Consider the following 23,496-nt stretch of genomic DNA (forward strand, 5'->3'; position numbering starts at 1 on the left):
AAGGGTATAGGGTTGAGCTTACCTTTTTTGTTTTCAAGGTGGTTGAGGGTGGTGCATTCTTTTCTTTCTGTTAAACATTTTTTCATCATGCTGCAACCTTCCTAATATGACAAGGCCTCATATGAGGAGTTACTTCATCATGCCTTACCCTGACGACTGAGTGCCTGGGAATGATGCACTTGCTGATTTTGTTTTTTAGGGAAGTTCTTCCTTTCACCTTTTTTTCCACACTTATTTTTTAAAAGTAAAAAGACTTCACTTTAAGAAGCACCTGCCAGATGCATGAGAGACATTCTTCCTGCCTTTCTGTGCTTATAGGAAAGCCCTGCTAGAGACATCATGGAGTTTTCAGGAGTTGTGGGCAACTGGGAAGGCTGCAGAATGCAGAGCAGTGGAGAGATGATTTGTGGAATGAAGGAAGGCACACCCACAATGCCCCTCAGCCACCTGGAAAGTAAAGGAAGCGCGTTCACCCCCCACCCCCCTGCCTATGATAATTTTACTGGAATTCTTCCTCCCCTGTGATAATTCTCAAATGCAACTTTTCTCATTAACTGAAGGAAAATGTTAAAAAAAATCAGCACAGCATTACTTATGACTAACTTTTCACACTGGATTTTAATGGTACTGAAGTTCAACTTAGCCATTCTTTGGGTCTGGCAAGTCTCTAGTGGAAGCGAGTAATGGTGTCAGCTAGAATTCATGGGCAATTGGTCTATTGGCCTGTCAGCTGCTATATGGTAGAAATACGATTGCTAACAGGAGCCTCTGGGCAGTATTTCTCAAGCTGCCCCATGATGGAGTCAAACAACAGGTGATACCTCCTAAATGTCTTGATTGTACGTACCCAGAGCTGAGTTGTTGAGTTAAATAATGCTGGACTGAACTGATCCATGGTATCGTTCAACAGGACACTTTATGTTACAATGGATTACATATTTTTTGGAGTACACAGGCAACTCCATATACTAAGCCACACCTTTGATCCATCTATCTCAATATTGTCAATGCTGATGGGCAGTGGCTCTCCAGGGTTTCAGACACAAGTCCTTTCCAATCCTACCTGGAGACGCTAGGGATTGAACCTGGGACCTGATGCAAAGCGTGTGTTCTATCACTGAGCTTTGGTCATTCCTAAGGTAGGGGAATCAATAAGGCATCAGCAATGCCACAAAACTCATCCACATTGTATGCACGGTGCATATACTAGACACCCAATGAATACATTATCAACATCCTCATGTGTTAAGATTGGCAGAGGAGGGTTTTTTGGTAGGTTTGCCACACTCGCAAGTGCAGGGAATGGTGGCCCCTGGAAAGAGCTTTCTGTGTGGCAACCCCTAAATTGTGGAACTCCTTCCCCACAAAGATGTGTCTAGCATTTTCATTGTACAGTTTTTGCCATACGCTGAATATGCACGCCTTTACCCTGCCCTTTGACAGTTTAGGAATTTTGTGTTGTGGGACTCTTTTGCTGAATTTATACTGTTTCGTTGCATTTGGAATGGTTTTACTTCCTTTATTGTTGTAATGGTTTTATCTCTTTTTATAACAGCATACTGTCCTAGTGTACTGGAATATGCGGAAGACAATTGTACACTGAAGCAGGGGTCTTGGGGGACTTAAACCCCTTACTCTTTGGGGAGCAGGCTCCCAGCCAGGTCCCTATGTCTCCAGCACTCTACAAGCCAATCAGCATGAAAGGGAAGCGTGCTGGCCACTGAGAAGAACCTTCTAAGATGCTTCCTTGTCCTTTCCTGCTGATTGGAACCAATCAGAGTGAAAGGAGGTGAGTCAGCCACTGAGAAGACTCTTCTCAGTAGCTAACACACTCCCCTTTCATGCTGATTGTCTCTTAGGGATGTCTGCTATTGTGGGAGAAAACATAAGACGATGATGGAGAGCAAGCAAGCGAGTGAGGGACGTAGCTATGAGGGAGATGGTGTGACTATCGTGAAGGGACCTTACACTTCTGAATTTGCCACTACACTACTGTACTGAGGTGAACCACACTTGCTCTTTTCATGCTTAGAGATCCCTCTGGGCTGAAGTTCTGCAACAGGTTAATTCTTATTTTCATATTATTCTTTAAAATAGTAGTTGTGTGTGGAGATGGCACTGCTGAGAAGAGCCTGGGAATGTTGGTCATTTATTTCTCAATTCATAAGCCTAGCATAATCCCGTGTTCTGGTTCGAGGTTGGATAGCTGGTTAGTTATCTATTTTGACTGCTCACCATAGAGTAAGTTCTATCTTGACCTTGCAGATGTATAAACATTGTCAAGGCCACTGATGTATAGTCAAAATAGCAGGTGTGATTAATTAGAACCTCATAGTATACAAAGCCTTGCAAATCCCTCCAATACTGGAACCTCAGCACAGATCAGAAGATGCTATGCACCAGACCTCACAGGGCCTTGCCCCTCACCATTCTGAGATTTCCCAGTGATTGAAAGGACAGCTCCTCAGGGAGAGATAACTCAGCATAGACTAAAGATCCTGGGACTGTGCTATATGTTAGCTCCAGCTGCAGGGGTTTGTCTGCTTTCATTTCTGAGGGTTCCCAGGCAGTAGCAGGGGTGTAAGATTTGTAATCATCTTTCTTTGTCAGCTTTTCTTAGTTGCTAAATAAAACCTTTAGCTTTCACCCCATTTGCCTGGTCATTGCCTCCATCCACAAAGGACCATTGTCTTTTGGCAATACAAACCTGCACTGGGGCCTTATGGTGATCACTAAATAACCAAAGAGAACAGCAACTACTGAAAATAGCTTCTTAGGGACATAAGAAGGGCCCTGCTGGATCCGGCTGGCCTCCCTACAGGGAGAAGCCCACAAGCGGGCCATGAGCACAATAGCTCTCACCTGCTGTTGCTCCCAGCAATGGGTATTCAGAATCACGCTGTCTACAGAGAGAATATATAGCTATCATGACTAGTAGCCACAAATACCTTTATCCTTCATGAATTTGTCTAATTCTAATTCTGAAGCTGTCTATCACCACATTTTGTGGGAGCAGATTCAGGTCAGCTATGCACTGTGTGAAGAGCTACTTCACTTTCTCTGTCTTGAATTTCTCACCAATCAGCTTCACTGGATGACCAATGGTTCTAGTATCAGGGGAAGGGGCCAAAAGAATGAGATATGGCAGTTGCTTTTATCTCCTGATCATCGAGGCCAGCCCAAGACATTTGCCGACTGAGGGAAATTACAAGATGGCACCCTCATCCTTTCCATGTAGAAAAATCCAATTGTACCAACCACTGAATCTTATTTAAAAGCTGGTGAGGGGGTAGAATTTTCCACTGCACCTGAGGCCAACTTGCATCTGAGGCCACAAACAGCTCTGTCCTCCAATGTATTATTGTTATTATTATTCCCTTGAGGCATCCTGAAGCAATTTACAGTATACCACACAAAAAACAATTGCCTGTATCAAAATAGTTAAAACAATTGTGCATGTAAAAACAATTTTACCCTCCCAATTATAAATATTATATTTATAAACAACACAAAAGTACATACATAAAATCAGTTCAGATCCAAGAGAGATACCAACTGCCATAAAGATTTTAGAAGGCTTGTTGAAAGAGGAACTTCTTTAGAAGGCCAATATAGATGGCATCTGTCTGATATGCAATGGAAGGGAGTTCCAAAGGGTAGGTGCCGCCACACTAAAGGTCCAATTCTGACATCGTGCAGAATGGACCTCCTGATAGGATAGTATCTGCAGGATGCCCTCTCATGCAGAACACAATGATCAGCTGGGTATGTAGGGTATCTTTAAGGCATCCTGGTCCCAAGCTGTATAGGGCTTTGTACGTCAATACTACCCCAGTAGCTAACTGGCCTTGCTGTTTCTCTCCAGAATCTGCTGCCTAAGGCAGCTGCCTCATTTTGCCTAATGGTAGGATCAGCTCTGTTACTCATGAGTTTTCTAGAAGCATATTGCTGGCGCCTTTTCAAAACAGTGTGGTGGACTATATGGACCTTTGCTGTGATCCATCAGAGCTCTTCCTATGTTGTTGTGTTTTTGCTGAATGTATGAAGCTCTTAGAACATTGACCCGTACTGATCATGTCATTCCTTCTCATAGCAGCACTGATATTCAGATGAGAGAGGCAGTGCTGAACTGATCATGTCAGGCAGCTCTGATCATGGGATTACATCCTACACCAACAACCCATTTGTCTGCCAATATGGGTGTGAGAGAAAACAGCGAGCTAATAAGTGGTCAGATCTTTGTACGTCTCTGAGACAATGTGACACTGAACCATGGGGAAGCTGCCTTAGTAAGACTTGGGGCAGATCCATGCCATACATTTAAAGCACATCCAACACACATTTAAAGCACATGACTCTCCCCAAAGAATTCTGGGAACTGTGATTTCCCCCTCACAGAGCTACAAATTCCCAGCATCCTTAATGAAGTACATGATTCTTTGGAGGAAGTCATGTGCTTTAAATGTGCATGGGATGTTCATTTGGTGTGGACCTGCCCTTGGTCAGGGTTGAGAAAGTGCTCCTGATCAAAGAAACACGAGGAAAGAAGTGTTGATGTAAGGGATACAGGGGTAAAACAGCTCCTTAAACAATGAAGGGATCGGGGCCAGCTCTACCATTAGGCAGAGTGAGGCAACTGCGTTAGGCGGCAACGGCTGGGAGGCACTAGGGTCAGCCCCATGCCATACCCTTTTGTTGGAGAAGAGAGCTGCTGTTTGTAGGGTATGGTGGAGGACACTCTCCCATTGCCGGTGCTGAAGTAAGATTCAGTTGCCAGTCCAGTAGGCTCCTGTACGTGGAATGATGGTTGGGAATCACCACCTTCTCCTTCACTTCAGGCAGCCTGCCTTGGAAGAGGTCCACTCTTGAAGCCCTGGGATAAGCTACCCATGCACCGCTGCCTGGAACGGCTCCAGCTGCAGTTTCCAAGAAATTACTAAAGGTAGATAGCTCTAAGGAATGAATGATGGCTGAACCAGGGCCTGGTTCATATACAGTACATTATATTATGCATTTTGCATGCCTGGGAACTGCAGAGAAGTAAATACCACTTTAAGAAAAAAACCCTCCATACAGGTGCATTGTTATGGAGAAAGGGGGGGATTTGCAAGGTTAGAGGACACTAACTGACAAAGCTGCATTAGAATCAATGCCAGCATCCCAGCAACCTTTGCTTAAAACCTTGGCAACATCTTTTGATAGCATTGCCTGCCAGTCACGGATGCTCTTGAAACTGGGTAATTGCTAGGGATACTGTTCAGTGCAAATCACAGCAGACCTGCAGCTCCAAGTAGGTCACAGAGGACTTAGCTCTCCTGTCACTTTTGTTAACAAAACAAAAGAGCAAACAATTGTGAAAGAAGCAGGCAAGGCAGTCCCACCCCCAAAGAAAACCATCTAGTTTATAATCTTATTGCAAAAATGGCCAGCAATTGGAAAAGCTATTGATGTCTGAGACCTGTGCTCTAGAGATCGCATACGTTACTTTACATAATGGGTAACCCAGCCCTGTCTGAATAACTTCCTCTCCTTTTGTTACTACGATTAAGATAATCATGAAAAATTTGACAAGAGGTTTTACCGCATCATTCTTTTAGCAGACTGCAGAGTTTGGAAAACAAAACAAAGAACCCAACACAGTTTATATTTTATATTAATACCTCAAATCCCTGAGGTCTTCCTAGACTTTCCTTACTATGTCTCCATGCAACAAGAATCTCTGAAACAGACAACCCTGTAGCCTGGACATCAGTAGGAGCTGCGCTGGGTTCTGTAGGAAGAAAAAAGATTGAAATAATAAAGTTTGGCCCGAATAGCTTGTATCTACCAAAATAGTAGAGCTGAATCTGTCGTATATTTTCCCTTTAGCCTATCTCATTGCGCAGGATAAAAACTGCACAGTTGTCCTGGGCACCAGAAAACAACATAATAAAAACCATTATTTCTCTTGTATTTCTTATTACTGACAGGCCTAGAGAGACAAGCTATCTAGAATTCCTATGCCTATAAATCAGCTCTTATGCATTTGAATGGTTCTTCTTGACGACTAGCAAAATCCTAAGGGTTTATGGTAGATGCAGTGCGAGTGAAGAGTGGGATTATTATGATCGCTTTTCACTTTTTGTTATTAAAACATTTATATCTCAATTTTCAAAAGATATGTTCAAGAAGGCCTATACAATGCAATCATAATATGAAACCAGTGCAATAAACAAACACACCCTTTCATTAACGTAATACTGTTGTATTGTCGGTGAGTGTATCAAGAGGTTTCTGCTTTGGTTTCTAGGTCACATCCACACTGTACATTTAAAACACTCGTATATACCATTTTAAGAGTCATTGCTTCTCCCAAAGAATCTTGGGAACTGTAGTTTGTTAAGAAATCAGTAAAACATATGTTTTTCTATAGATTTATTTTTATTTTCAGTCTAATAGTTTCCCTCACAGTCTTTATGGGTTATTAATTATTGTTACTATGTTCTCTCCTCCATAGGTGAAGTGTATGTCAAAAGTTTGGTGGTTGTTTATTTTTGTTAATGTTATATGTTTATCTGTTTCTTCTGATTCATCCACAGTGATGTTCTGATGGTTATATAAAGCCTTTATTCTTAATGAATGGAAGATGAATAATCTAAAATAATAATTGTTTACAAAAAAAGTCTCCCAACAACTCTCAGCATCCAGTGCCACCCGTTGGTGCCTGTCTGAGAGATAGGAACGGAACCACCGTAAAACAGTGCCCCCTATTCCCATTCCCTCCAGGCGATCCAAGAGGATACCGTGGTCAACGGTATCGAAAGCCGCTGAGAGATCCAGGAGGACGAGGAAGGCATGTTCTCCCCTATCCAACGCCCTCCTCAAATCATCCACCAGAGCGACCAAGGCTGTTTCAGTTCCATGTCCAGTCCTGAAGCCCGATTGGAATGGATCTAAATAATCTGCTTCATCCAAGTGTGACTGTAGCTGTGTGGCCACCACTCGCTCGATCACCTTGCCCAAAAATGGTAGATTAGAGACTGGGCGAAAGTTGTTCAACTCTTGGGGATCCAAGGAGGACTTTTTCAGAATGGGCTTGATTACTGCCTCCTTAAGGGCTAATGGCAGTGCACCCTCTTCCAAGGAAGCATTTACCACTGCCTTGATCCCTTCGCTCAGTCTCTCTTTGCAGCCCACAATGAGCCACGTAGGGCAAGGGACAAACAGACAGGTGGTCGGCCTCACAGTAGAGAGCACCTTGTCCACTTCCTCAGAGGGAAGAGGCTGAAACTGATCCCACCGGACCAGGATGCAACTGGCCGACTCTGGCCCACTTCCTGTGTCCACGGCGTACGGAATCGTGTTCTTCAGGCGCTCAATTTTATCAGCAAAGTGTTTGGCAAATGTGTCACAGGAGGCTTTAGAATGCTCCAAGGGTTCCTGCGCAACTGGACCGACCAGGCTTCGGACCACTTGGAACAACCTCCTGGGACAACACTCTGCGGATGCAATAGAGGCAGCAAAGAAATCCTTCTTTGTTGCCTTTGTTGCCACTTGATAGGCAGCTATTGCTGCTCTAACCAGTGTCCGATCGTCTTCGGAGCGAGATTTCCGCCACCAGCGCTCTAGTCGTCTCACCTCCTGCCTCAGACCCCGTAAGCGTGGTGTATACCAGGGTGCAATCTGAGTTCTATTCAGGGGGAGAGGACGTTTTGGAGCCACCCGGTCTATTGCCCTGGTGATCTCCCTATTCCACTCTGTCACCAGGTTTTCGACCGGGCGACCTTCTGACGGCTCCCAATCTCCCAGCGTATTCAGGAATCCTTTTGGCTCCATCAGGCGTCTGGGACAGACCATCCTAATAGGTCCCTTTCCCCTGCGGAGGGTGTGCGGCAATGAGAGGTCCATGTTCACCATATAGTGATCTGACCATGACACAGGGTTCGAAGAAACAGCCCCCATTTTCAGAGCATGTCCTCCCCCCCGAGACAAACACAAGGTCAAGAGCATGACCAGCTACATGGGTGGGCCCAAAATTACTAAGGTGCAGTTCCCAGGAAGTCATGGTTTCCATGAAATCCCGAGGAGCTCCTATGAGAGCTGCCTCGGCATGCAGGTTAAAGTCCCCCAAAACCAAAAGGTTGGGGGAGAGAACCCGCACGCCCAAGACAACCTCGAGCACCTCGGTCAGGGAGGCAGCTGTGCAGTGGGGTGGACGGTACACAAGCAGGATCCCTAAGCTGCCCTTAGGGCCCAACCTCCAGTACATGCAGTCAACAAACTTGGTCTCGTGGAGAGGGAGTCTGGCAAAACTCAAGGACCCCCGGTATATGACTGCCACTCCCCCTCCCCGCCTACCAATCCTCGGCTGCTGCGTGTACTGGAAACCGGCTGGACACATGGCCTCAAGCACAGGAGCTGAGGCCTCATCCAGCCAGGTTTCCGTAATACACATTAGGTCTGCGTTCTCATCCACGATCATGTCATGGATGAGCGATGTTTTCTGTACCGCAGACCTGGCGTTACACAACAGCAGCCGAAGGTTGGATGGAGTCGTACATCCCCCAGTTGTCTTCTGGTTATGGGCAGGCCCGGAACAGGGAATGGAAATTATGCATCTATCCCTTGTTCCCCGAAACTGGCCTGGCCTGCTCCTCACACCCCTCCAGCATCTGCCGCCTAGCTTCTCAATATCGTGGCCTTCCAGGGTGAAGTCAGGGTTGTGATTGACAAGGCAGTAGCTAGAGTACTTTGTAAGTCAGAAAGCTTGTTTTTTCCTGCTTATCTGAAAATCTCATAAATTGAGTAAGTATATAGTTTTTAGTCTTTGTCTCTCTTGTGTGCAGGAGTCAAACAACTTCAAATTTTCCTGAGCTATTAAAGAGGGCAGTGTTTTGAAAACCTTCCCAATATGAAGCTTTAATCCAGTAGTTGCTTTTCTGGGAGTAAAGTAGCAGTGCTAATCACACATACCCAGAGTAAACCCCACTGAACTCAATAGGACTTACTTTTGGGTAGACATGGTTAGGATTGTGCTGTAAATTAATGGGACTTTTGAGTGAACATAGCAAAGAATTATGTTTGTGTTGTAAATCTCTCCCCCCCATTCTATTTTTTAAAGGAATTCGCTGGTATAGCACAGTGGGGAGGAGAGCCTGGCTGGGAGTCCAGAGTCTGTGAGTTCAAATCCCTGTTTGCGTCTCCTGGGTGTAAAGGGCCAGCTAAAGATCACCCCCACAGTGAGTGGCTCAGGGGTTACATGCCCTGCTACCTGTGCAGCCATGGGTAAGCTGCATAGTCCCAAGGAGCCCAGTTGCCCCCCAGCTGGCAGTTGCAGACAAGGAAGGGGCTGGCTTGTGCAGCTGTGGCAAGCTGAGCAGGTCCTAGTCATCTGGGGAGGACTAGCCTCAGAGGGAGGCAATGGTAAACCCCCTCTGAATACCACTTACCATGAAATCCCTATTCATAGGGTCGCCATAAGTCGGGATCGACTTGAAGGCAGTCCATTTCCATTTTTACTTTGGTATCACTTCTTTTATTATGTTGGAAACTAATACTGATTTTATGTTTTGTTTTTTAAGTTCTGCAATAACCAATTGGTTTTGACAATAAACTGTTATATGGGGTGTATGTATTTTTTACATCTCCAGTGTGTGTGTATATACGGAGTTTTTCCAACAACCCTGTGAGGTATGGTTGTAGCTGGAAACCAAGGCAGCTCTCAATAAGAAATAAATCCCTTTAAAATCCAATAACCATAAAAACAAGTATAACCAGTTGCAAAACAGCTTAACATAGCATGATTCTAAATTTTGTGTTGGGTGAACGAAGTCCCTTATCACTTGATGTTGCAGTTCTGTGCAGCTTTCCTGCTTGAGTGAGCCCCATTGAATACATTGGGATTTGCTTCTGAGTAAACAAATGTAGGATTGCATTATTAATATCTTTACAGGTTGTGTAAATAATAAATCAGAGCTTGGAAAAGTTACTTTTTTGAACTACAACTCCCATCAGCCCAATCCAGTGGCCATGCTGGCTGGGGCTGATGGGAGTTGTAGTTCAAAAAAGTAACTTTTCCAAGCTCTGTAATAAATGTATTTGATAGTCCTGCTTATTTAAATATTTCTTCATACTATGTCCCGATAAGTATCTGATTTCACATTATGGTTGTACATCATTATTTCCTCCACATCACAATAGCTTCTACATGCTTGGATAGGCTTGCCTAAACAAAAATTATTTTAGCAGGTGCTGAAAAGAGTACAATGATGGCATCTGCCTAATGTCAATAGGCAGGGAGTTCCAAAGTGTAGGTGCTGCCACACTAAAGGATTGATTTCTTGCAAGAGCAGAACAAGTACTATGTGGCACCCATAACATGGAAAGCATACACTGAACTTGGTCTGGTAGCAAATCTGTAAAGAATGGTCAAATCTTTAAAAGAAATTTGGCGCAGCTATGTTAAAAGGTAGGGGCAGGCATTCCAGGCAGGGAGTTGCCAACCCTACTTGGATATGGATATCTTTGCAGAGGATCCCTAGTCTAGCTTTACCAACAACACAATTCGAACCATATCTACTGAGAAGTAAGTTCTACTGAGTTCTATGGGGCTTAGTCCCTTAGTGTGTTTAGAATTGCAGCCTTCAGGGGTATCCATCTTCAATCCTGAGTGCTCCCATCGAACATCTCCACAACACTAGGCTCCTTTCTTCCTACAATGGCCTTCAGGTGATTGGCCTGGCCTGAGTGCAGTTAAACCCTTTTCGCCAGAAGCAAGTTGGCTAGATTAAATGTTCCCTACCCAGGCTCCATCTTTTAGCTAAGATTTCTATCTTAATTTCCAATCAGAGAAATGTTTTTGTTTGAATTGTATGGGCCAACCAACTGTGTGTGGTTGATGTTTCATGCTTAATGACATCACTTGGGCCTGCCCTCGTGACATCTCTAGGGCCTGCCCTCGTGACAGCTCTAGGGCCTGCCCCTGAAATCTCAGGGTTTGGGATGCTTCTGACCTGGCAACCCTATTTCCACCCAATATAATCATATGTGCATTAAGTGCTCCTGGTTTTCTGTTTATGCAATTCAAAGATTTGTGCATTGAAAGCCATTTTCTAGATTTTATATCACTGAAGCAATTACCTTGTTGTCAGAGAAGACTGCAGTGGGACAAAGAATTTGTGATCTACTAAAAATGGTGGGGAGCAGTTTTCTATAAATGAAGAAATTATTTCCCTTTCACGGAATGGTGTGGCTAAGAATGGAAGGTAAGGAGACAGAAAGATAAATAGCTTTTCCCCATATGGGAGTAGAAATCAAGTCTTTATGGCTAATATATGAAACAAGTGCTGGGGTGGGGGTGGTACTGCATGCAGTTACTCACTGGGCTTTCACTGATATTAGACACTAAAATGCAAATTTGCAGGAAAAGATTGGGAATGCACAATCTATGAATAAGCTTTGGTATAATTTCCTGAAAGTTTATAGAGATGAAACGGTAGCTTTTATTGATTTGGATTGGAAAAAAGGGACCATCAAATCTACTATAATATGAAACGGCCCATAACTCAGCGCATTGCTGAATGTTGTTTGAGTAACACTAAGCATGAGATCGATGGGTTCATTAGGTTTTCCTATAATTGTTGCCAGGGTTATGATCACAACATTCTATTAATATTTTATTAATATCAACTTACAGCTATAAATGTCCTTGCAGAACTATGCAGATAAAAAGCTCCAATATCTATAAAAGTTGTTTTCATAACATTTAAGACATTTTATGCCAGATCTAAACCACACTGTTTTCTCACCGGCAAAGGCTGGGATTTGGAGTTTTATATTTAGTGCACCAGATATTCCAGTTGTATCTAAAATGAATGGGAGAGCTGCATTCATTTAATAAAACTGAATGTTACAAACGTAATCAGTGAGTATATCTTTTTTTTTAAAAAGTGTTAGTTTTTAATTCTCATATAAGGACATAAGAAAAGCCTGCTGGATAAGGCCAATGGCCCATCTCATCCAGCATCCTGTTCTCACAGTGGGCAATCACTTTTTGGGAAACCCAAAAGCAGGACCTGAGTGCAACAGTGCTCTCACCACTTGCGATTCCCAGCAATTGGCATTCAGAGGCATACTGTGTTTGACAATGGAGGTAGAACTTAGCCCACTGATAACCTTATCCTCCATGAATTTGTCTAACCCTCTTCTAAAGCAATCCTGGTTGGTAGCGAATTCCATAGTTTAACTATGTGCTGTGTGAAGTACTTTCTTTTTGTCCTGAATCTTCCAACATTCAGTTTTACAAGTTGTAATGGATGCTTTTATACACCTGTATTGTGTTTTCTTTTGCTCGCCTTTTCTATAAACTAAAAAGCTCTAAATGTTGTAACCTTTCCTCATAGGATAATTGTTCTATCCCCTTGATCATTTTGATTGCCCTTTTCTGAACCTTTTCCAGCTCTACAGTATCTTTTTTGAGGTGAGGGACTGTAGTTTAATGAGGGTGCTGATAGTTACAGATCCAAAGGCACCTTTATAGAACTATAGAACCCAGAATTCCTTGTGATAAGGAAATGGCTGTTCAATCTGGTTATGTCTATCATGAGGATATACCTGATGATTTGTCTCCTGGTAGGTAGCTTTACAGTAAGCGTTTATGTAACTTACAGGCAAACACTGACCTGAGACAACCATGGTTTGTTGCATTCAGGCACAGTGGTAAACTATAGTTTGTCACCTGTCATAAGAAGATGCTTCTAAACTCATGCCTTCACAAATGGGGAGGAGAAAGGACATGAGCCTATGACTTCATTCATAGTGTCTGAACTGAATGCACAGCTTAAGCATAGGTCTGAACAGAGTGCGTATCCCTGCCCAATAACAGTGTCACACTTTTACAGAGATTCTGATCCTCCATGAATATTATCACTATAATAACATTACTCCTATCCACCTAAAGCATATGTGGGAACATATGGCCTCCAGATGTTGCTGGTCTTGAACTCCCATCAGCTTCATCCATCACAGCCAATGGTGAGGGATGATGTTGTAGTCCAACAACACTAAAACTGTCTGAGGCTTCAGACAATTGTTTGCCTCCTTTATTGTCTGCCTCATTCTTTTTGAACAATCCAGGTAATGAAAGGGCTGTAAGGCCCCATAATTTTGACCTGAAGAATTAACGGAAATGTTAAGGAAGGGGTTTATTAGGGGAAGGGTTAGTGGTAGAACATCTGCCTTGCATGCCGTAGGTCCCAGGTTCAATCCCTGGCATCTCCAGGTAGGGCTGGGAATTTCCCCTGCCTGAAACTCTGGAGAGCCACTGCCTGGATGAGGTTACCTGAAAGACCAACTACTCCTCCATGACCTGGTAAGGGCATTAAGATCAACAAATGAAACCTGGTTAGTCTTGCCTTGGCCTGATGATTATCAGCTTGTAGTATGACAGAGGCAATCTTTTTCTCTCATACCACCACAGTTATGGAGCACACTCCCTGATGAAATACAAGTGACCTCATGTGTATGGGCATTCCCCGGCTTTTGAAGATGCACCTGCTTACACAGGCATCCCCAGGATCTCTCAAGTGGAGCCTCCCGTTTTAATTACTGTGTTGTTTCAATGGGATTGTTTTATTGCATTGTTTTAATTATGGATGTCTATATGATAACCTTTTAGATGGGATTGTTTTATTGTGTATTTTAATTCTGGATGTTTATAAATAAATAAATAAATAAATAATAAATAAATAAATAAATTTTAATGTTTATGTAATTGGTTTGTATACTTGTAAACCCCTTAGGAGCCTCTTTGGGAACAAAGCGCTATATTACATTTCGAAAAATGACGGGAAAATGCACTAGAAAGTGTGGGATAGCAATTGCATGGTGCAAAGTTGTATAACCTTCCTGCAAACAAATCAGGATGAATGCTCAATATACAGGTGGTCTGGAAGCAATCTGTATGTTCTCTAATCACAAGGCTGCAACTGGCATGCACCCTTTCCTGCTTTAAGTTGAATGCTAGATTTTGCATTCTCATTTTTTAAATATGGCACACGCACACACATGTATATTCTGTGTGAAGTTTTAAATAGTTTTAAATTTTTAAATTGTGTTTTAAATTGTAAAAGATGTGTTTTTAAATTTGTATATTTGTTTTAATGTTTTTAGTTACTGTAAACCGCCCAGAGAGCTTCGGCTATGGGGCGGTATATAAGTACAATAAATAAATAATAAATAAATAAATTACATTTGGCCCCTGGGCCCAAGGTTCCCTGCCTCTTGAGCAAAGAACACTGGGATGGATGGAGCAATAACCTCCTACATGCCTTTGTCCTGTGGAGAAAAATGCAGAGGAATCCTCACATTGATGGAAACACAGGGAGCCCATAACGATGGCCAATCAATCACACCTGGGCAGCGCAATCCTAGATCTAGAAAGCCAATGGAACTTATGCTGGCTAAAGTTAAACTGGCATAAGTTACTCCCATTCCCAACCCCATTTAGGAGCAGGGCTACTGCCAGCTGAGCCGATCCGAGCCTGGCAGAAGGGGAAAAAGCCTTTCCGATAGAGTTTGACTTACACCACCCTTTTTGCCAGTGTACGTTCTGCTGGGTTGCCAGGTCACGTGACTGAGCAGAAACAGGTTTGGAATTAGGGTTGCCAGGTCGGAACCATCCAAAAAACCTGAGAAAATGGGGGCGGGGCCTAGTGACGTCATGGGGTGGGCCCTAGTGACATCATGGGGCGGGCCCTAGTGATGTCACAGGGCGGGCCCTAGTGACGTCATGGGACGGGCCCTAGTGACATCATTAAACGTGATACATTGTATCAACCACAGTTGCTTGGAGCATACCATTCAAAAAAAAAATCTCTGATCAGAGATTAAAATAGAAATCTTACCTAAAATAGGGTGTTCCTAGGTCCATCTGAAGTGACAAGGTCATTCTTTCTCACAAGCTTAGGGTGATGCAAAATGGAAATGGACTGCCTTCAAGTTGATCCCAGATAGGGTCTTCATGGTAAGCAGTATTCAGACGGAGGTGGTTTACTATTGCCTTCCTCTGAGTCTGAGAGGCAGTGACTGGCCCAAGGTCACCCAGGGAGCTTCATGGCTGTGTGAGGATTCGAACCCTGGTCTGCCAGGTCACAGTTCAATGCCTTTAGGGAACATTTAATCTCGCTTACTTGCTTCTGGCAAGGTTTACGTGCCCTCAGGCCAGGCCATTATTGGAAGAAAGGAGCCTAGTGTTGCAGAGATGTTAGATGGGAGCACAGATGGATGCCCCTGAAGGCAGCAACTGTAAACATGCTTATTAAGGAACTAAGCCCCATAGAACTCAATAGGACTTACTTCTGAGTAGATATGGTTGCAGCCATGTTAAGGACAAGGGAGGGCATTCTAGGCAAGCAGTTGGCAACTGCCTGTCAGCATTGTGCTGTTGCTAAGACTTGACTGGGGATCATCCACAAAGTTATCCATAAGGCACTGCAACTTTATGTGTTGGCTGGCTACTGCAGTGGGTGTCCCCTAATATTTATAGCCATACAAGCAGGGTGAGTGTAGGCAGCAATTGCCTTTCTACTTTACGAGGCCTTATATAGGACCGACAGGCAGCAGGAGGGAGGGGAGGACCAGAAAAATAAAAAAATAAAAATAAAGGAAGAGAGCGCCTCCTCCTAAGCAATAAGCATGTGCACTGTGCAGAGCGCCTGCCTCCGCTTCCCCCGAAGCCGCTCCACCCAGCCTCGACGCCAGGGCCTTCTGGGGCAGGCAACCTTGGTGATCTCTGGGCCGCTTCAGCCCCGGCACCTCTCTGCCCTCCCCCCCCTGAGAAAAATCAACTCATTTGAAATGTGGTGTTGGAGGAGAGCTTTGCGGATACCATGGTCTGCAAAACAGACAAATAATTGGGTGTCAGAACAAATTAAACCAGAACGATCACTAGAAGCTAAAATGATGAAACTGAGGTTATCATACTTTGGACACATAATGAGAAGACAGGATTCATTAGAAAAGATAATAATGCTGGGGAAAACAGAAGGAAGTAGAAAAAGAGGAAGGCCAAACAAGAGATGGATTGATTCCATAAAGGAAGCCACAGACCTGAACTTACAAGATCTGAACAGGGTGGTTCACGACGGATGCTATTTTGTGCTTGCAGTACAGAACACTTCAAACAGGCTTTTGTGGTGGATTAGGTTTTATTATTATTGGTTGAGATTTTAATATTTTAATGTAACTATATGTTTTAATTTTGTACGTCGCCCAGAGTGGCTGGATTGCCAGCCAGATGGGCGACTAATAAATTTAATAAACAAACAAACAAACAAATATAGCTGTTGGTTATACAAGGGATGTGTGTGTGGTTCATTGTATGAGACTTATAGGAAAATGTATGAGGCACAAGGGGAGCCTGATTTTTCTGTATTCCTAAGACTAGAGTAGCATGATAGCATCCTGCACTTTTGATACTACTCTCTCTAGTACTATATATAAAAACGACTTGTTAAGCAGTTTTGTGCCAGCTCCTGAATCTTTTTCAAGTCCATTTCATATGACAGTTTGCACAACTCAGCCCTGGTTTGGAGGACAAAACTTTTTGGGCTCTTCCACAGTAGGGATCCATCCTGTTTGTTTCCAGCTCCTGCCTGCATCATGTTCTAATCCTTATTTCTTTGCTGGTGGAGGATGTCAGAGTAATATTCAACAGCTCTGCAGAGTTCCTGCCTTATACTTGGCAGAGACTGTAACTGTTTTTGTAATATGTTTGCTGGAGATTTGGGGTTTTTTTTTACTTTTTATAGTTTCTTGAAACTCATAAAGTTCTTAATAGTCACAAGACTTGACTACAAGAGCATCCCTTGGGCAGTTCTTAGCTAACTGTGTAAACTCTAAATATGCAACATCTGCCCAACGCCCCCCCTCTCCTCTCTCTCTCCCTCTCTCTCCTCTCTCTCTCTCCCTCTCTCTCTCTCTGTGTGTGCAAGGCCCTGTTTACCCCGGCAACGACTGCCCTCTGCGCAACGACCACCGAGCGAGGACCTTCCTACCAACGACCTGAGCCGGCCTCTAACCGAGAGGACTTCTTACCCCGGAACCGATTCCTCAGTCCCATCACGGCCGCTCCTGCCCGTCGGCGCCCACACCATGACAGCTGAGGCAGACGCCCGGCGCTGCTGCTGGGGGGAGCCCTGCTGGAGCGCCGACTCAACCAAGGCACCCATGTCGTCGCAGACGCGGGCGGGAAGGTGGCCAGCCACAGCCTTCACACATGCGTGTGTCAATCATGCATGCATGGCTGAGGGGGCCAATCAAAAGCCGGAGATCCACCTGTTTAAATAAAGTATAGCCGGAGGCCGGAGACGGCTCCCTTTTCCCTGAGACTCCGGCAGAAAACCGGAGACCTGGCAACCCTATTTGGAATAGAAATAAGTCTCTCCTTGCCCACCCTTGCCATGATCCCTGAACACCCCTTTTTGGGGACTCACGCTGGTGTAAGTTCCACCATCTTACGTTCCGCTTAAGGTGGAGCCCCGGCTGAGCCGGCATAGTGCTGGCGTAACCCTCGCCCAAGCAGGGCAGCTCCAGATCCGCCTATTCCAAACTCGCTCATCCCGACAGATCTTATCTGCGAGTCTTATGTGTTTCATGCTGCTGTGATGAGGAGGGTTTGCCACAGAGGAGGAGCACACATGGGAGGCCTTTACTGATTCAGCCTCTTATTCTAGACAGGCCACCCATTTCATGACTTGCTTCTCTTTGCAGGGAATACTAATGAGTATACGTGATGCTGAAGAAGATGCTATCCCCCTTGCTCATGAAAATATTAATGATCTCCCTAATGGCTTCCTTACAGTGGAGGTAGGAAACCGACAGGCTGATGGATAGGATACAGGCTCTGTTAGATTAGAAGTCTTAAAAGGCATTTCCACATTCATGAATATGAATGGCAGTTTTGTAACGAAGTGGCAAAGCAGCTGGAGTTTTTCAAAATAGCAGGGATTGGTGCTGCTGATAGTGGTGAAAGGGTGATGGCAGGGGAGATATGGAATGCAGGTAGGACTTCCCAAAGGCCTGTGGGTACTAATCAAAAAGAGGTTTAAAATAAATTCCCCATTTCCCTTCGGTATGTTTAAAAAACGAGTCAGAGAAGGCAGTATATTCTTTACAGGATTGCAAATGTGAACTAAGTTTACAGGACATATATAAAAAGTTGCTGCTAGTGAATGGCAGGGGAAGGAAATCTGATGTAACTTACTGGTAAATGGACTCTCAACTTTCCTTGCAGCAGCCATTTAATCTGGCTGCCGAGCAGAGGGAGGGAAGAGAATCGGGGCTGTTCTTCTGCTCTGGTAAGAGACCAGCTGCCCGTGGCTCTCCTTCAACTGCCATTCCATCAAACTATCTGAATGGTTTCCATCCTAACTGGTCATTATAAGAACCGTAACTTTAAGAATTGGTGCCTGAGCTGGCTTTTGACCTTCTCCCTCCCCATCCACTTTTGGATTGTAAACCTAAGGGCAGTGATTCTGTTACCACAAACCTTTGAAACCCACTTTCTAAGCACCTTCAAATAAATAAACATAGACCAGTTGCTTCCTTCAGCTGAGAGGCGGAAAGCACAGAAGAAATGTGCTAGCACAGGAAACTAGGGATGGAAAGATCCGTCAATTTTGGTCCTCATTTTTCCAGTCTTAAATTCAGTCCCCCACATTTCTGCAGCAATTTGCAATTAAAAAAAACTTACGAAAATGCTTCAGCATTTTAGTGCAAATTTCTCCTAATAAACACATTTTTGTAGGCAGTTTTGACTAACGTACACATTTTTGCAAGCAATTTCTCATCATATAATGCATTTTTGTATGTTATTGCCACTCATATATTCAGTTTTATTTTTATGTACCTTTCTCCTAACATATGCATGTTTGTAAACATTGTTTGCTGGCCAAACTGCACTGCAACTTTCAAATAAGTGTAAAATTTGAAGGATGGTTGTGTTTTGTTTCTCAAATTGTTTCAGAAAGTGCAAATTTGACACATTTGGCTTGAAATGTGAACTGAATTGAATTTCCCACCCATCCCTACTGGAAACAAGGATTTGTAAGGAGATCACTGCAACAGAGATGATGATCTTTAGTGGGCCTGCTCCTCTGCTTTTAATGGCAGCCAGACATGCAGAAATCTAGCAAGTGAAGTGACACAAAATGTTTCACCTGTGTTAATTTCCACTTGCCCACCTATAGTTGAAGGCACCGAAAGCAATAAAAAGTTGACTGCCCAGAGTGGACGAAGAGACCAGAGAGATGGGAACTGAAAGAGCCACACTCTGTGTGTGTGTGTCACTTCCAGACCACCTGTTTTTCAAGCATTCATCCCAGGCTGTGGTCTGAAGGCACATGAGGCCAGCTCCCTGCTGAAGCTAAGCAGGGTCAGGTCTGGTCAGTGCCTGGATGGAAGACTGCCTGGGAACCATATGTGAGCTGCCTTGGGTTTCTTGAAAAGAAAGGCGGGGTATAAATGAAACAAATAAATAATAAACAAATAAAATTTGGGAAAGGAATCAACCTGGTGTGCTTCATTGCCTCATCTGAACCATAAAAGAGCCTCTGCTCCTGGCAGAACAAGGACTGGATGTACAAAGTTTTGTGCACAGCTTTGCAGGCACCACTGACCAGCTGACTGGCGGTGCCTGCAAACCCACTTTCAGCCCAGTCACAACTTTAGCTACCCCACACTTGACGTCACATATGATGCCAGGTGTTAGGGCAGGTGGACCTGGCTAAAACACCAGGGTGGTTCAAATGGGAAGGCCCGGCAGGTCTAATTAGACCCAAGGGCTGGAGATTCCCCACCACTGACATAGGTCTTTTGTAAGTCCCGTTGGCTGGTCTTATATCCAGTTGTTAGGACTGCAGCTGTGGTTCCCGGACTGCAATAGAACTTCAGGCTCTCCAGACTCACCTCCCTCGGCAGAGCAGATGACTACAATAGGGCTGAACGGCCCATCTCCTTTGTTGTTGTAAGCTCCAACTTTCACTTCGAATGGAGTCAGGGGTGGCACACTCTCATCTCTGTAGATAAACTTGGAAGCATCGGAAGAGGTTACCATCTTTTCCTTCCAGCCTCTTGTCCCGTTGGGCCTGAAAGCCACAATGTAACCAAAGCCTTCTCCATTCTGAAACTCTTCGGAAACTGGCTGAAGAAAGATGAGTTTGGTTATTCCTCTGGTTTGACCTGCACAAAGCTACTGCTTAGAAATTATTCTTTTAAAAAAACACTGGCACAACCAAAATTGCACAATATTGGAAGGAACCGCATAAGTGTTTGGAGGCAAAGTTAACAACCAAACTGGCACAATACTGGAAGTTAAGAGTTTGCATCAGGGTCACTGCTAGCATGATGAAGCTCAGTCAGCTACGTGAGACATGCACACCAGTCCTCTGCATGCTTACTCCCAAGTAAGTTCAATGGGACCTACTCCTAAGTGTTATCAAGATGGAGGGCTTCAAGAAGGAACAGAATAGGATGATACATTTTCAGAAATGGAACTTTGTAATGCATTGGGATGACAAATTTCATCCCTATAATTTATTTTACTTGTTGGAAGATGCTCTCTTTCCCCTTTTAGATATAAGTTTTGTTTTAAAAATAAAATAAATAACTGGATCCAGACTTACAGAGCAATCCAAACCTTACATCAGACTGTTGGGGGTTTGGTTAGAGCAGCTGGGCTGCCCCTCCCCTTAATCCTAACCACGTGTACTCAGAAGGAAGTCTAAATGAATTCAATGGGGCTCACTGCCAGGTAAATGGGATTAGGATTGCAACTTTACAGAGCAATCCTGATTCATGGAAGCTGGTTTACAACAGCTTAAATTAAACTGCTGTGATGTATGCCAGACCCAAACCTCATTCAGGAGCAAGGCAGCGCAAGCCTGGCCAAAGAAAAGCAAGCCTTTAAAATAGATTTTGATTTACACCACCCTTTTTGCCAGTGTAAGTTCAGCTGGGTAGCCAGGTCATGCGACTGAGCGGAACGAAGTTAGGATCCAGTGTAAGTCACCTCTTGGTGCTGCCCCTGGAATGCCCATTTTACAGGGCTTATACCAGCATAAGTGACGCTGGTCTTGGCTCAGATGGGATGAGCAGGTCAAGGAACCAGCCCACTGATCTGAAGATCCACAGATCCTAATTTTCTCATTCAAGTAGATCTTGGGTTTGGCTTGCATCCTTAGACTTAGTAGTTCTATTGAACTCAATGGAATTTAAGTTAGTCATGACTACACTTAAATCCCACTGTGACTACGTCTGGATACAACATAGAAACAACAATGACAACACTAACTAACTAACTAACTAAGCAATCAAGCAAGCTTAGACTAAATTTTGGCTGAAATTATGCCAAAGAAAATTTCCACCAAAACATCCAGCCAGTCAAATTTTCCGTCTCTGATGAAGATTAAATAGGAGATCTGTCCATTGTGCACCAGCAAAAATGGCATTCTGGTCTTTTTGTTTTAAATACAATGCAGTGAGATTTCTTGGAAGGACCATTAAAAAAACCCTTTAATAATCCCTGGCATATCTGTAATTATTTCATGACATTTTAAAATGAGATGCATGAATATTACTCTAGTTAGAGCCTTACTGCCAACAGGCACGCTCTCATTTCAAGGAAATCCTCAATGGCTTCTGAATTCCTGAGTACAGTGCTGCTGGAAGGAATTGCAAGGCTCCTAACCAAATCAAATGTGACATTTTTAATTGGCACCAATGGGAGCCTTCTTCTCATTGTAAAGAGCAGGCACAAGGGGGGTCCAGTTCCAGTCAGGACCATGGAAGAGACAAAGGGTTAAAAGTGCCCTCCCCCAACCAAAGCCAAATGTCGCAAATGACATCCCATCAGTTCAGTCCCCAGCTGTCAGTACTGCCTGTGGCTCAATGATCATGTACCGAACAGAATCGGAGGAAGCCAGGCTGATTGAAGGGGTCAAGGGTAGGGATGGGTGAATCTGTCCATTTTGGGTTTACCATTTTTCCAGTCGGTTCGGTTCTCCACATTTTCATACCAGTTTGCATTAAAAAAAAATCTTCATGAAAATTCTTTAGCATTTTAGTGCAAACTTTTCCTAATGCACCTGTTTTGCAAAGCAATTTCCTCTAATACAATGCATAAATAAAATAAATAATAAATTTTTGTACGTTATTTTTCCAAAATATATGGTTTTCTTATTAAGGTTTTGAAGAGGCCAGGGGGTGATTAACACTGAAATTATTAACTGTGAAGACATATGACTGTTTTGCATGTTTTTAGATCTAAATGCTTTTAAATGTTTAGATGTTTTTAAATTTTATTTATGTATGTATTTATTTCAAAGCATTTACAAACCACTTAGGGCACAATCCAACTCACCCTTCTGCCGGGCTGGGTTGAGTAGGATGTTGCGGAGTGCCGGTTGTGCCGGAAAGCTCCTTGCTGCACCACGCTGCGCAGGCCTCCATCAGCAGCAGCCTTCCGCTGCAGCAGAGATGTGGCTCTGCTGGCGCTGCATGGTGGGGGCGGTGCCGTGGGGGGGACTTATGCAAGATCCTCCTTGCATCCAGACCCCTCCCTCAGGTGCTGATCCCCCTACAAACTCCACTGGTCAAAAGGCTGGCTCAGTAAAATATTTTTATTTGTTCTCCATTGTAGCCTACCGGGAGCATTTATTCCCTGGGAGGCTGGTTTGCTGGAGCTGGTGATTCCCTGATGGCTCGTGCAGGCGGCTTCCAATGGAGCCAGCATTCAGTCGGGGTGTCAGCTCCCAAGCGGGAGGAAGAGGATCCTGTGGAGCTTTCCGCCAGCTCCTCTGCTGCCATCCTCCTCCTCCCCGGCTTCCCGGCAGTTGGATTGCTCTGTTAATATTTTTTAAATCTCTAAGTGGTATACAATATATATATATATATGTATGTATATGTATGTATGTATATATATATATATATATATATATATAAAGGTAAAGGTGTCCCCGCACTTATAGTGCGAGTCGTTTCCAACTCTTAGGGTGACGTCTTGCGACGTTTATTAGGCACTGTATATATGGGGTGAGATTGCCAGTTCTTTCCCCGGCCTTTCTTTACCCCCCAGCATATGCCGGGTACTCATTCTACCGACCACGGATGGATGGAAGGCTCAGTGGACCTTGACCCCTTTTACCAAAGAATCGACTTCCTCCTTCCGTTGGAATCAAACTCTGGCCATGAACAGAGCTTCGGCTGCGTTACTGCTGCTTACCACTCTGCGCCACGGAGGATCTTCATATATATATATATATATATATATATATATATATATATATATATATATATATATATATATATATATATATATATATATGTATATATATATATGTATATATATATATAATACAAATATGTCATTTAACAAATATAGCCTAAAACCAATAAAACAGGACATAGCTCAGTGGTAGAGCATCTGCTTTGCATTCAGAAGGTACCAGGTTCAATAGGTAG

General features: G+C 43.8%; 1 protein-coding gene across 1 annotated transcript in view; it reads right to left on the minus strand.

The window, feature by feature from the left end:
• CNTN5 (contactin 5) overlaps positions 1-23,496 on the minus strand; it is a 324,115-nt gene that overhangs the window by 24,247 nt on the left and 276,372 nt on the right. The window contains exons 14-15 of the mRNA XM_061628766.1: positions 19,945-20,179; positions 5,661-5,770 (exon numbers count right to left, since the gene is read on the minus strand). Of these exons, the coding sequence (XP_061484750.1) occupies positions 5,661-5,770; positions 19,945-20,179 (345 nt within the window). The remainder of the gene's footprint in view (positions 1-5,660; positions 5,771-19,944; positions 20,180-23,496) is intronic.

Source organism: Rhineura floridana, chromosome 5, assembly GCF_030035675.1.
Source record: "Rhineura floridana isolate rRhiFlo1 chromosome 5, rRhiFlo1.hap2, whole genome shotgun sequence".
Lineage (NCBI taxonomy): Eukaryota > Metazoa > Chordata > Lepidosauria > Squamata > Rhineuridae > Rhineura > Rhineura floridana.